Source organism: Panicum virgatum, chromosome 1N, assembly GCF_016808335.1.
Source record: "Panicum virgatum strain AP13 chromosome 1N, P.virgatum_v5, whole genome shotgun sequence".
Taxonomy (NCBI): Eukaryota; Viridiplantae; Streptophyta; class Magnoliopsida; order Poales; family Poaceae; genus Panicum; species Panicum virgatum.
The window spans coordinates 48,179,776-48,193,124 of NC_053145.1; the positions used below are offsets into that span (position 1 = coordinate 48,179,776).

The following is a 13,349-nucleotide window of genomic DNA, read 5'->3' on the forward strand; positions in this document are numbered from 1 at the left end:
CGACACCACCGCCCCGGCACAGGAGGCGCTCGGGCCGCGCGCGCGGCAAGCACGCACGGAGCAGCGCAGAGCGGCTCACCTCAGCTCCCCCACGCGGAACGAGGCTGGCGTGTCGCAACCCAGCGCCGTGGCGGAGAACGTCACCACTTGACCATCCTCGACTGCAGCAACAGTGCCTCCCAACGAGGGCGCGTCTGAGCCGTCGTCCCTTCCCTTCGGGACGCACACCCCCGCTGCGACCCACGCTTCATCCGTCAGCCCCCACGTAGGCGTGTACGAAGACTCGCCGGGTCATCACCTGATCTCGATCCGCAACCACATCGCACCACCGCCTGACAGTTCGTACCCCGACTCCGCGGATGAGGGGTTCGTCTTCGTGCGCGAACGCGTCGCCCCGGACTTCTCCGGAGTTCGCGATCGCGAAGCATTTCTGGCGTTTCAAGCTGCGGCGGACTACTGTTTCGCCTGCTCCGACGACTCCAGCGAGGGGGGCTACGATCTCACCCGGGAGTTCTTCATGATCAAGCTGGCGGAACAAGACGACGTCGCGACGAACGACGCAGAAAGCCCACCGGCGAACTCACCAGTTGAGCCACTGGCGAACTCCGCCGCAACAGCCACTCCAACGAACGGCGCCCTGAACTAACGCTTGGAATATTCAGCAGCTACGTGGCTTCTATCCTTAAAATTCCAAGCTCTTTGTACATAGTTTGTACTCATATTTTGTATTTCCCAGAATAATAAAGGAGTACAATTTACTTATTTATTTTCTGGGAACCTTCCGAACCCTCGGGGGCTCGGGTGCGCACGAACACTGAGGTAAGCTCGGCTTTACCCTTGGTAAAGCCCAGCCTCCCTCGGGGGCTACTACGGGGGGAACCCCCGAACGTCCCCGTAAATGCCACCATTTTTTCGAAAAATTTTCGTATCTAAGGTTCTCGTATACTTAGAAAAATGGACGCGAGGCATAAGCCTCTATGGAACGGGCCGGCCGAGCCGCGGGACCGCCTACGCCTCTGGGATACGGCATCCCCCTCACCACCCTACGCCTAAGTTGCTTATGAACGCAAAAATTTCTTGCAGAAGTTTATCTGAGTCACATACGAGAACACGAAAACTTAGTAATAAAAACGGTGCGCACGAACGCACAAGGCCTCGAGCGGCCACACTGACAATTTACATCAATCTGTTTACTCGCACGAACACTGAGGTATGCTCGGCTTTACCCTCGGCAAAGCCAAGCCTCCCTCGGGGGCTACTACGGGGGGGGGGGGACCCACGCACGTAAATTTTCGTATCTAAGTTTCTCGTATATTTAGGAAAGTAGACGCAAGGCATAAATGACTACGGAACGGGATCGGTCGAGTCGCAGGACCGCCTACACCTCCGGGATACGGCATCCTCACTCGCCTCCCTACGCCTAAGCCGTTTGTGAACGCAAACTTCCTTGCTAAAGCTAATCTATAATACATACGAGAACACGAAAGTAAAGCAGGAAAAATGAAGGCTCGAACACACAAGGCCTCGATCGGCCACACTGTCAATACATATCGAATAACTTTCTCGCACAGAGTCACAGTAACGACAAATTACTAACTGACTTATTTACATGCGCTTCGAGGCCCAGACTCCCTATAGATTGCCCTCTCCCCCTTGCGGATCTTCAATGGCGTCGAGGTCGGCTATGGGGGAGATGTCATTTTCGAGCTTCTTGGGCAAGACGGCGGCGTCGGCGTCATCCATGGCAGCTAACGCGGCGTCCGCACTGATGCCGGACGCAACGGCGTACCCCGACGACACTAGCTGGAGGTCCATGTCGTAATGCATCGAGGCCACGGCGAGGGCTCGTTGGACACCGAGGCGGAAAGTGCTCTTGGCATGCTCGGCGACCCGACCGCCCAGCGATCGCAGGCGGCTGGCCACCGAGCTGCCAGACAAGGCACCCTCCTCCTCGAGCTCCTGGCACACGGCCACGGCGGCCTGCTCGAGCTCTGCGTACTCGTCCTGCGTCGCCGTGAGCGCGGTGTTGACAGCCTCCTTCGACACGGTCTCGTCCGCCACCGCTTTCTTCAGCTCTAAATGAGGAAACAAAGATAAGCCTCAAGCAAATCGAGAATCGACTTAAGTAAAAACCTCATACACTCACCTATGATGTCTCCTTGCACCTTCTCCAGCCGAGCCAGCGTGGCGTTCGCTTGCTCCTGGAGGGTGGACAAGGAGGCCTCCTTCTCCTTGACCTCGGTCTCTGTGCTCCGAGCAGCCGCCTCTTGCTTCGCAAGGGCGGCATCCCTCTCAGTAAGGGTCCCGGAGAGTGTGGCGGCGGTTGCCTTCTCGCATTAGAGCTCGGCCTCCATGCGCTAGAGCTCGGCCTCCTTCTGCTCGAGCGCCATCCTAGCTCGCTGCAGCTCGGCAGCCTGCGCCCCGACCTCCTGGGCTCTCCGCTCCGCCGCAGCCCTCTAGGCGTCGCGCTAGTTGGCGGCCTGCGCCAGCTCCTCCTCCAGCGCACGCTGGCGTGCCCCCAGGTCGGTCACCAAGGTGTTGGGCTTGATCGTCCGAACGACCAACTTGGCATTGTACTGTCCAAGCCAACGCACCTGGGAGTACAACCGGACCAGCTCGGCGCTTTTGTTGCGCGAGATTTCCCTCAGCCGCTGCAAGCGGAGGGACGTGAGTAAAACACACGAAAACAAGATAAAAAACGAGCAAGTCCCAGGGAAAGGCACCTACCTTGCAGATCTGGAAGTTCGTAGTCCTATGAAGCTGTAAGGCGTGGTCGAGGGTGGCTTGAATCTAAGAGCCGACCTCATATAGCGCGTTCGAGGCCCCCTCCTCCTCCTTCTCGTAGCAAAGAAACTTTGAGGGGACCACGAACTGAACGATCGCGTAGTTGGCCCCATGACCGGGCCCCTCGGACGTTCCCACGCCGAGGATCTCCTCAGACACCGAAATGAACTCGACGATCCGATTGGTGACGCTGGTCGCAGTAGCCGGATCGATGTCCCTCGGGTCCCCATACTCGTCGCTACTCAGCGGCAGCTCCACCACTAGCTCAATGTTCTCCGGTGCCATTTGCACCGGCGCCGCTGCAGCAGCACTCTCGTCCCCGGACCTCGCGGGCTCTGGGACGCAGGTCTTTTCCTCCAGTGGCACCGACTCCTCCACCGTGGCACCCTCGACCCCAGCCCTCGAGGGCTCGGGGGCGGGGGTCTCTTCCTCTCTTTGGCCGGCAGGGCGCTCCTGTGCGTCCCCACCAACCCCTCCTTCTCCTGCTCCCGGCCGGGCGGCGCTTTTCGTGTCACCCCAACCGGCTTCCTCCTCGGCGTTGGCCCGGGCGGCCGCCGCGGCGTCGTCCTGACCAGCGCCGCCTCCTTCCTCTTGTGCTCGGGCCCGTTGGGCCTCCACGGCCCCCTGAGCCACCATTTCTGGGAGCTTTACAGCCCCCGCCTCTAAGACCGGGTCCACTCCGATCGGGGGCTTCGGTGTCGTGTGCGGCGTCGCGTGCGGCTCGGTCTTGAGGGCCTTGGTCGGCGCGAGGCGGGCCGCATTCCTTGTGGTGGCCCTACAGCCGGGCGATCGAGGAAGAAAATGTTGAAGTCAGCAGGATTGGAGGGTCGAGTGAACGAATACAAAGGGTAAACTCAATATCACTTACCCCGACCGGGCGCTCATGCTGCGCTTGCCCGTGCCGCTCCCCCGGGCCCGCGGCACGCTGACACCTCCCGACGACTGGCCCGAGGGAGTCACCCTCGGGTCGGCCTGGCGCCTCGAGGCCGTCTGCACAAGCGTGTCCGCGCTTGCCGCAGACCCTTCGCCACCCATCGACGCCGCGGGCGCGGGTGTCCTCCCGCCCGATGCCGGTGGGGGCGATCTCCGCTCTGCTCTCGCGGCCGGCGGATCCACCAGCGACCCCGGTGCGAGCCTCGCCACACCCAGCACCATCAGTGAGCCCTCGCCACCACCCCCTCGAGGGGCCGACGGGGGACTCGCGCCCGTCACCACCTCGTAGTCATCAGACTCCGAGAAGTTGGGCTCGTTGTCCGAAGAATCCTCCCCCGCAGTGGAGTCGGGCGTGGGTGGTGGCGAGCGCCCCTCGTTCCGTGCAATTTTGCACTCCTTCTTGTGCTTTTCCTCCCTCTCCCTCTTCTTGGCGGCGGCCTCCCTCACCGCATCCTTCTTCTTCTTTGCCGCCTCGTCACGCAGGCGGTTGGCTTGGCGGTCCTCCGGGACCGGGGGCTTTGAAACGTAGACTTTGTGGCTTACCCCCTGCGAGCGCGACCAAATCAGGAGCAAGAAGTAGGGAAGGAAACAGCCCAAAATTGACAACGACTAAAAACCAAACTCACCACAGAAAGATACCCCTCCTCGGGGCGCATCTTAATCTTCCAGAGATCCTCGGAGTTGGAAGGGAACTCCGCCACCGCACTCCTCGCCCTCCGGGCAGCAACGTCCTGGGGGAGCAGCACGTCCGATGTCCTCGAGCCCTCGGCCAGGGCCTCGGAGGTAAGCTCGAAGATCGGCAGACTCCTCTCCACGAGAGGAATCACCCTCTGCCGATGGAAGTTCGCGATGACGGCCGCCGCTGTCAGCTCCTTCTTCGCCAGGTACCGCAGCGCGTTGGTGAGCACCTCGAGCCTGGCCTGATGCATTGGGGGCGACACCCCCCAATTCCACTTCTCCGGCCTCTCCCGGAGCACCTTGTTGGGGAACGGCGGGGGCCGTCCGCCGTCGTTGTGCAGGTAAAACCACCCTTGGGTCCACCTGTCGTTGTTCGTGGTCATCCTGTTGGGGATGTACAAGTGCGACCTGTTCCCGCGCACATGAAGCATGAGGTCGCCGGCGCGAGCGTACCTCTTCGACTGGCCCGAAATGTTCTCGATGTAGAGCTCACCGCGGAACAAATGGACCCACAGCTCCCAGTGCGCCTCGATCCCCAGGTAGCCCTCGCAGAAGGTGACGAAGACCACCGCCTACGAAATGGAGTTGGGGCCGACATTGTGCAGCTCCACCCCGTAGTAGTCGCACAGCGCGCGCATGAACCTGCCGACGGGGGCGCCGAACCCCCGCTCGTGGAGCCGCACAAGGCTGAAGCGTCCCCTCATAAGAGAAGACTTAAATGTGATACAAAACATCAGTCCCAGGAGGCTGATGCCACATTTATTACATCAGATGGTTCAAAACCTTACAAACCTTGGCGGACACTCGATACAGATGATAATAATAATTAACCAGGCTACGACATAACACCAGACCGCGAACCACATAGGGTCTACTACGGGCTCAGAGTACTGCGACAGCGGAGGCATCTCAACAGGGCCGGTTCCACAGGCAAGGTTGGGTGTAGAACGATAACCCTACTCGGCGTCGTCTGGTACGAAGTCCGGGTCTTCTTCTGTAAAAAGTAAGAGTGGGGTGAGTACAAACGTACTCAGCAAGTCCAACCACACCCACGGAGGGGGTTATAACAGAATAATATGCATAGGTAAATCAAGGATAAGGTTACGGTTTAATTTGCCGAAAAGCGATACTTTATGCAGGGGTTTATTTTATAGAAAACCATTTAGAAATCAGTTTTTGGCATTAACACAGAGTTCAGGTTTTAAAACTGCTACCGGACTCCCCGTCCGACGTAGCACACGGCACAACTGCCGGGACCAATTCCAAAACAACTCACACCAGCCCATCCCAAAGAAACACTAGTTATGTGACCACACCGTAACTCGCCCAATACCGTGGGCACGGACTATTCGAATAGATTCTTAACTCTGCAGAGGTGTGCAACTTTACCCACAAGTAGGATACCACAACTCGAACACCGTCGTGTCGGTGTAGATCCCAACATAGCCATTACCCACCATAGCTAAGCCTGACTAGCCATCACGGGACGCACCAAGGGGTCATTGACCGTTCACTTAGGTATAACCGGGCATAAGTCACTCGGGGCTTATCCCTTTTCCTTAGTCACCCGTTGCTCTCAGCTCTCCTGATGGCTATCACACCAACTAGTGGGATTTATGCTACGCCGTTGCCCATTCAACGGTCGAGTGGTTTGCACGATAGTGGAGTTAGGTGAGATGACACACCAACTCGGTCCTTAGACACGACAAGATGGATATCTCCCTTCTTTGCCCTGCCACACAGGCATAAGCACACCAATCGGCAATTCACACAGAAATGCCGTCCATCCCGTCCATACTCATTTTTCGAAAATCCACATTTTATTCCCTTCCCACACGCACACATTTTCTTTATCAAATAAATTTTATTATGAGTAGAGTCCTAAGCGTTCTAATATCGATTAACGTCCAAGCAAAATCAGACATTAATCTAGGTGGTCAAGGAATAGTCGTCACAAATCAAGGGGTGGCTATCCAACCGTGTTTTCATGCAAGTAAAACATATGTAGTTTTATAAAACAGGCCATTGGGTTGTGTTCATAAAAACTAGGACAGAAACATGCATCAAAGGATGGGATTGAACTTGCCGTCTTCAAAGCCTTCGGGGAAGTCCTGTCCTTCGGGCTCGGGGTCGCGGAATGGGTCCTCGTTCACCTGCTCACAGCACTGCTCGTCAATGGGTTCTCCTTCGTTCACTCCATGGTCTACAGCGCACACAAACAAGCACACAATCAAATCAAGGATTTGTCGTCGAGCTCGAAACGGGAACACATGAAATATAGAGCATAGAGTATTATTTTTGAATGGTTTCTGAATGGTAGGGCCAAAACTGAGTTAAGAGAGGCGGGGTAAAATTTTAGGTTAAACCGGGGTCGTTAGGCACATAAAATGATGGGTCAGGGGAGCGTTTAGGCCCTAAACAGGGGTTCAGGGACCTAATTGTAATTAAGATTAAGTAGGCAGGGGCTTGGTTTATATTTTAGAAGTTTCTTGGGTTAATCTGAAAGGGTTAGGGGCTTAGTTGTAATTAACTTTATATGGTGGGGGTTTATTTTGGGAATATAACAAAAGAAGGGGTTTTAATTGAAAAAGGCTTTAAATGGGTGGGGTTTCTTTAGTGAATATAGAAAAGTGGAGGGGGTTCCTGGCAAAAATGCCAGTCCTCTTCCTCCCCCGCGCTGGGAAAACAGGGGAGGGGTAGGGGCGCGCCGGCGGCGGCCGATTCGGCCGCCCTGGGCCTCGACGGCGGCCCGGGGTAGAGGGGAAAGAGAGAGGGAGCTGCGGTGAGATGATCCCCTGCCTCACCTCGGCCGGAGATGGCGTGTGGCGGTCCGGCCACGGCGGCCAGCGGCGGCGGTGCTACAAGGCAGGCGGCGGCGGTGCTAGGGGGGCAAAGGAGAAGCTAGGGCGGCGGCGCTAGGAGGGCAAAGAGGCGGTGGGCGGTGGCACTGCAGTTCGTGGGGGCACCGGGGTGCTCCTTGGCCCCCTTTATAGGCGGTCAGGGCGGTGGCAGTGGGAGCAGGGTGGTGGCCGGCGGGGCAGGCTTGTCGGCGGCGTTAATGGCGCGGGGCGGCAAGGCTCACCATGGTGATGCGACGGCACGGCGCGGGGCACTGGTGGGGCGTCAACGGCGTGCGAGCGGCGAGGCGACGTGACACCACGGCCGGGCGGCGACCGCTGCAGGCGGCTCTGTGCCGCGGTCGACGCTGCTGTGCAGCGTCAACGCCGGTCGGCCGTGGCGTGGGCGCGCGCTCGGCTCGGGCGGGCGCGTGGGTGCGCGCAGCGGCAGTGCGGGCGGAGGGGCAGCAGCGGCGCGCGCGAGAGCGGGGTTCCGGGGGCGTGCGTGAGCACGAGTGCTCGTGTGGGCACGGCCCGGGGCGGTGTGCGCGGTGAGCGGCTCGGCCCTCGCGGCGTGGCAAGCGTGCGCGCGCGTGCTCGGCCCGGGCTGGCGTGGCGCGGCGCGGCACGGCGCTCGGGGTGTGGGGGCGAGGCTGGCGTGCGGGCAGGAGCAGGCCGGGCGGGCTCGGGGACGAGAGGGAAGGCGCGGGCACGGGTGGCCGGGAGCGGGGGGGGTCGAGCGTGCGGGGTAGGAGAAAGGAGAGAGGAAGGGAGAGGGAAGGAGAGAGAAAAGAAAGGAAAAGAGAAAGAAAATGGGAAAAAGAAAAGAAAAAGAAAAAGGAGGGGAAAGAGAAGGGAAAAAGAGAGGGGGGGCGAGCGCGTCGGCGCTGATCGCGGCCGCGGTCGGCCATGCGTGTGTCGGCCGCGTGCGACGCGCAGGCCGAGGGCCAAACAGGGATGGGACAACGGAAGATTTGGGTGCCGGCTCGGTTCCTCGGGGTATCGGGAAGTCAGGCGGAAGAAGAAACAAGAAGGGATCGAGCTCAACGACAAACAAGGATTAGCGCGTGATTTATTTTTGTTAGATTTTTGGGATGTTACAAACCTACCCCACTTAAAATGAATCTCGTCCTCGAGATTCGACTGATCCTTAAATAGGTGGGGAAATTCCTTCTTCAGAGCATCTTCGCGTTCCCACGTAGCTTCTTTTACTCCGTGCCTGCTCCACTGAACTCTGCAAATTCGTACTTCGGAGTTTCTGGTCCTCCTGGTGACGGTGTCTAGGATCTTCACCGGTATTTCCTGATATCGCAGGTCTGGCTGCAGATCTATCATTTCAACCGGCACATGCTCTGCCTCGGGTAGCCTCAAACACTTTCTTAATTGCGAGACATGGAAGACGGGGTGGATATCCGACATTTCTTCCGGTAGCTCCAAACGGTATGCTACCGCTCCAACTTTCTTCAAAACTCGGTATGGTCCAATATACCGAGGGGCCAATTTTCCTTGTACTTGGAATCTTCGGGTTCCTCGAATGGGCGATACCTTGAGATACACAAAATCTCCTGGGTTGAAACTTATTTCGCGTCTCTTCTTGTCGGCGTAGCTCTTTTGTCGAGACTGGGCTGCTTTCAGCTTTTCTCTAATCTCGGCAACTCTTTCTTCTGCTTCTTTTATGAGTGCGGGGCCGACTAGGGCTCGTTCTCCAACTTCTGACCACATCAGAGGGGTTCTGCATTTTCTTCCGTAGAGAGCTTCAAACGGTGACATGCCCAAGCTTGCTTGGTACCCGTTGTTGTACGAGAACTCGGCGTAGGGTAGACTCTGCTCCCAATCCTTGCCATAAGTGAGGACACATGCTCTCAGCATATCCTCCATGATCTGATTTACCCTTTCTGTCTGACCATCTGTCTGTGGGTGATACGCGGAGCTAAAGTCTAGCTTGGTGCCCATAGCTTTATGCAAACTTTTCCAAAATCTAGAGGTGAACTGGGTTCCTCTATCTGAAACGATTCGGCTGGGCACACCATGCAATTTCACTATGTTCTCTATATAGAGCTTAGCTAGCTTCTCCCCGTCATAGTTGGTCCGTACGGGTATGAAGTGAGCTGATTTAGTAAGGCGATCCACTATTACCCATATGGAGTTATGTCCTTTCTGGGTTCTGGGCAAGCCCACCACAAAGTCCATTCCTACTTCATCCCATTTCCACACCGGAATGGGTAGGGGTTACAGTAATCCTGCTGGCTTCTGGTGTTCAGCTTTGATTCTCTGGCAAGTATCACAACGGGCGACAAATCGTGCAATATCTGCCTTCATCCCATTCCACCAATACTTCTGTTTTATGTCCATATACATTTTGGTGGATCCTGGGTGAATTGAGTAGGCCGAGTTATGGGCTTCATCCATGATCAACTGCCTGAAATCTCCTTTCTGGGGCACACAAATTCTGTCTTTATACCACAACGTTCCCTTATTATCAACTCGAAAATCTGGGGCCTTATTTTCTCCGGTTTGCCTCCGGATTTCCATCAGTCCCTTGTCCGACTTTTGGGCTTTCCTGATTCTTTCTTCCAGAGTGGATTGAACGTTCAGCACTTGGCTGGAACCTCGAGGGACAATGTGCACATTTAATCGTGCCATTTCTTCTTGTAAATGGTCATTCTTAGGCCCATAAGACTTCCAACTTAGAGCATCGGCTACTACATTTGCTTTCCCTGGGTGATAATGAATTTCCAAATTATAATCTTTGACTAATTCTAGCCATCTTCTTTGCCTCAAGTTCAAGTCCGGCTGGGTGAAGATATACTTCAGACTTTTATGGTCGGTGAAGATTTCACACTTATTTCCAATCAAATAATGCCTCCAGATCTTAAGTGCGTGCACTACGGCTGCAAGTTCTAGGTCATGGGTCGGGTAATTTTGCTCATGAGTCCTGAGCTGACGGGAAGCATAAGCAACGACTTTCCCATCTTACATCAGTACACAACCCAATCCTTGTCGAGACGCATCACAATAGATAACGAAATCCCGATGAATATCCGGCAGGGTTAGCACTGGGGCTGTCGTCAATCTTCGCTTCAACTCCTGGAAACTTCTTTCACACGACTCCGTCCAGGTGAATTTCTTCTCTTTCTTGAGCAGCTCTGTCATGGGCCGGGCTATCTTAGAAAATCCCTCAATAAATCTCCGATAGTACCCAGCTAATCCAAGGAAACTCCTGATCTCACTCACATTGGTCGGCGGCTGCCAGTTGGATACTGCTTCGACCTTCTCGGGGTCTACTGCCACTCCTTCTGCGGTCAAAATATGACCAAGGAAGGCTACTTTCTCCAGCCAAAATTCACACTTGCTGAATTTGGCGTATAGCCTATGCACTCTCAGTTTTTCCAAAACTACCCTCAGGTGCTGCTCGTGCTCCTGAATGCTCTTCGAGTAAATAAGTATGTCGTCAATGAAGACTACGACAAACTTATCTAGCTCGTCCATAAAAACTTTATTCATGAGGTTCATGAAATAGGCCGGTGCATTTGTCAGTCCGAAAGACATCACTGTGAACTCAAACTGTCCGTATCGGGTAACAAAGGCTGTCTTCGGGATGTCGCTTTCCCTAATCTTGAGCTGAAAATATCCGGACCTTAGGTCAATCTTGGAAAAATACTTGGCTCCTTTTAACTGATCAAAGAGATCATCGATCCTGGGAAGGGGGTACTTATTTTTGATAGTGACTTCGTTTAGTGCCCGATAGTCTACACACAACCTCATACTTCCGTCCTTCTTCTTGACGAATAGAACCGGGGCTCCCCAAGGTGACGAACTTGGCCTGATAAAGCCAATCCGTTGTAGTTCCTCTAGTTGTTTCTTTAATTCTGCCAACTCGGAGGCTGCCATCCTATAGGGTCTTTTGGCTATGGGGGCGGTTCCAGGAACAAGATCAATGACAAATTCTATGTCCCTATCTGGTGGCATACCGGGAAGTTCTTCGGGAAAGACATCGGGATACTCATTCACTACTGGAATTTCTTCCAAGGACTTGGCTTCCATGCTAAACACCATCGGGTTTGCTCCACTTTCCCGGGTATGGCAGGTCACTCGGACTCCTTCTGGGTTTGTTAGGTGTACTACCTTGTCCGTACAACCTATGAGACCATTGTGTTTGCTTAGCCAGTCCATTCCGAGAATCACATCTATCCCTTCTGACTTAAGTACTACTAGGTCTGCTAAAAACTCTACCCCACTTAAATTGATCCTTACCCGTAGACAACCCAGTTGACATCTGATGTCTCCTCCGGGCGTCCGGGTTATTAGGGGTGTTTTTAGTAGTACCGTAGGTATTTTATGTTTCTCCACAAAACTCGAGGATATGAATGAGTGTGATGCTCCAGAATCAAACAGTACTGTTGCAAGAGTTGAGCTGACTAGGTACTCACCGAGTACTACGCCCTGGGCTCCTTGAGCTTCCTGTGCGTCGATGTGGTTGACACGGGCTCGTCCAAAAGACTGCTGGGATTGCCTCTGCTGGTTGTTGTTGTTGTTGCTGTTGCCACGGAGGGGCACTCGGTTGGCACCGGTCAGAACTGGCTTGGGTCCGTTCACTGTGTTGGAGAAAGCCGAAGTAGCAGGCTTGTTCTTGGCATAGGGGCAGTCGGCGATGAAGTGACCCGTCTCACGGCAGTTGAAGCAGGCTCTCACGTTGCTGTTGTTGTTGGTGACCTGGCTCGCATTATTCTGTGAGGCCCTCATGGTGTTCTGGCTTCTGGGCTGTGTGTTAGGGGCACGTGGTCATGTCACTTGAGACTGAGTTTTGTACTGCATTGGGGCTTGGGACCTTGGTGCGTTGTAGCTGAGACTTCTGGTCTTCTGAAAACGATCCTGCTGGCGAGACTTACTCTCCAGAAACTTGCGCTTGTTCTCTTTCCTTTCATCAATCTTAGCCTTCTCGGTGAGGATTGCCTTGTTCATCAAGGTGTTGAAATCAGGATAGATCTGAGGGGTGAGCAGGGTCCTGAGTTCTGGGTTTAGTCCCTTCTTGAACATGTCCTGCTTCTTCTCGTCGTCGTTCACTTCATCTGGCGCATATCGAGACAGCTCCATAAACTGGTGAGTATATTCTTCCACCGACATACTCCCCTGCTGAAGTGCGCGGAACTCATCTGCCTTGCGCTTCATGGTGGCCGAGGGGATGTGATAATGGCGGAACTCCCTCACGAATTCATTCCAGGTGATGGTGGAGGCATCTCTGGCAGCAGCGCAGTAATTCTCCCACCAGGCTAAGGCAGTCCCGGTGAGTTGATGTGCAGCCAGAAGAACTTTATCTCGATCCTGGCACCCAAATGGCTCGAGCTTCCTCTGGATCACGCGGAGCCAGTCATCTGCATCCAAGGGGTTGCTGGATCCGGCAAAAGTGGGTGGCTTGGCCCTCAGAAAAGCTGTCAGCTTGTCATTAAAGGTCTGCTCTCGTGGCTGCCTGTTCACTAGAGCATTGGCCAGTGTCTCCAGTATGAGAGTCTGGTTATGGATTACTTGTGCCAGGTCCACGAAAGGTGGTGGTGGTGGTGGTGGCAGCTGTGCACCATGATTTTCTCCTCTGCCCTGACTCACTTCTTGTTCTTCCTGAGGATGGTTTTGCCCGTCAGGGTGTACCCCTGCATCAGCAGCTGCAGGGTCCCTGACGCGGGAGGCCCTTGTGAAGCTCCGGGAAACCATCTGCAGAACGAGTGGATTGGGACTAAGATTAGGTGATGTTTAAGTTGGTTAAGTCGTATTTTTGAAAGGCAGTGTCTATTTACTGCCGGCAAGCACACAATCAACAAGCAATCATCACAAACAACAAGCACAAGCAACTTTATTACAGCAAGGGTGGTACAACAAGGGGCAAGGTCAAACGCGTACTACACAACCGGGTACACAATTACAAAAGAAAAGGGGCACTGATCTTCTTCGGACCACACGGCTTCATCCCTTGACGGTCGCTAGCACTTTAGGCTGACTCATCGGCTTGAGTGGGTTCCTCCCTCGGAAAGGAACTCACGACCTCCGGGGAAATGAGTGGTCCCGGTTCGCCATCCTCTAGTCCTCCGTTTTCCCGGGGTTGCGTTGTGGCTTCTCTTGCGGCGG

General features: G+C 55.0%; 1 protein-coding gene across 1 annotated transcript; it reads right to left on the minus strand.

Annotated features, from left to right (window-relative positions):
* Positions 1-1,632: 1,632 nt before the first annotated feature.
* Positions 1,633-3,939, minus strand: LOC120653604 (translation initiation factor IF-2-like). The gene is made up of 5 exons (XM_039931312.1): positions 3,653-3,939; positions 2,803-3,559; positions 2,595-2,651; positions 2,147-2,327; positions 1,633-2,075 (listed from the first exon to the last, which is right to left on the minus strand). Exons 1-5 carry the CDS (start codon positions 3,937-3,939, stop codon positions 1,633-1,635), a joined length of 1,725 nt encoding a protein of 574 aa, XP_039787246.1.
* Positions 3,940-13,349: the final 9,410 nt, after the last annotated feature.

Bases quoted from the DNA above. Each gene is read 5' to 3' on its own strand.
- LOC120653604 (XM_039931312.1), bottom strand. From the start codon at position 3,939: ATGGTGCTGGGTGTGGCGAGGCTCGCACCGGGGTCGCTGGTGGATCCG. The intron at 3,560-3,652 runs GTAAGTGATATT...GCCCGGCTGTAG, and splicing joins AGCATGAGCGCCCGGTCGGG to GGCCACCACAAGGAATGCGG. The intron at 2,652-2,802 runs GTCGGCTCTTAG...CTCCGCTTGCAG, and splicing joins CCTCGAACGCGCTATATGAG to CGGCTGAGGGAAATCTCGCG.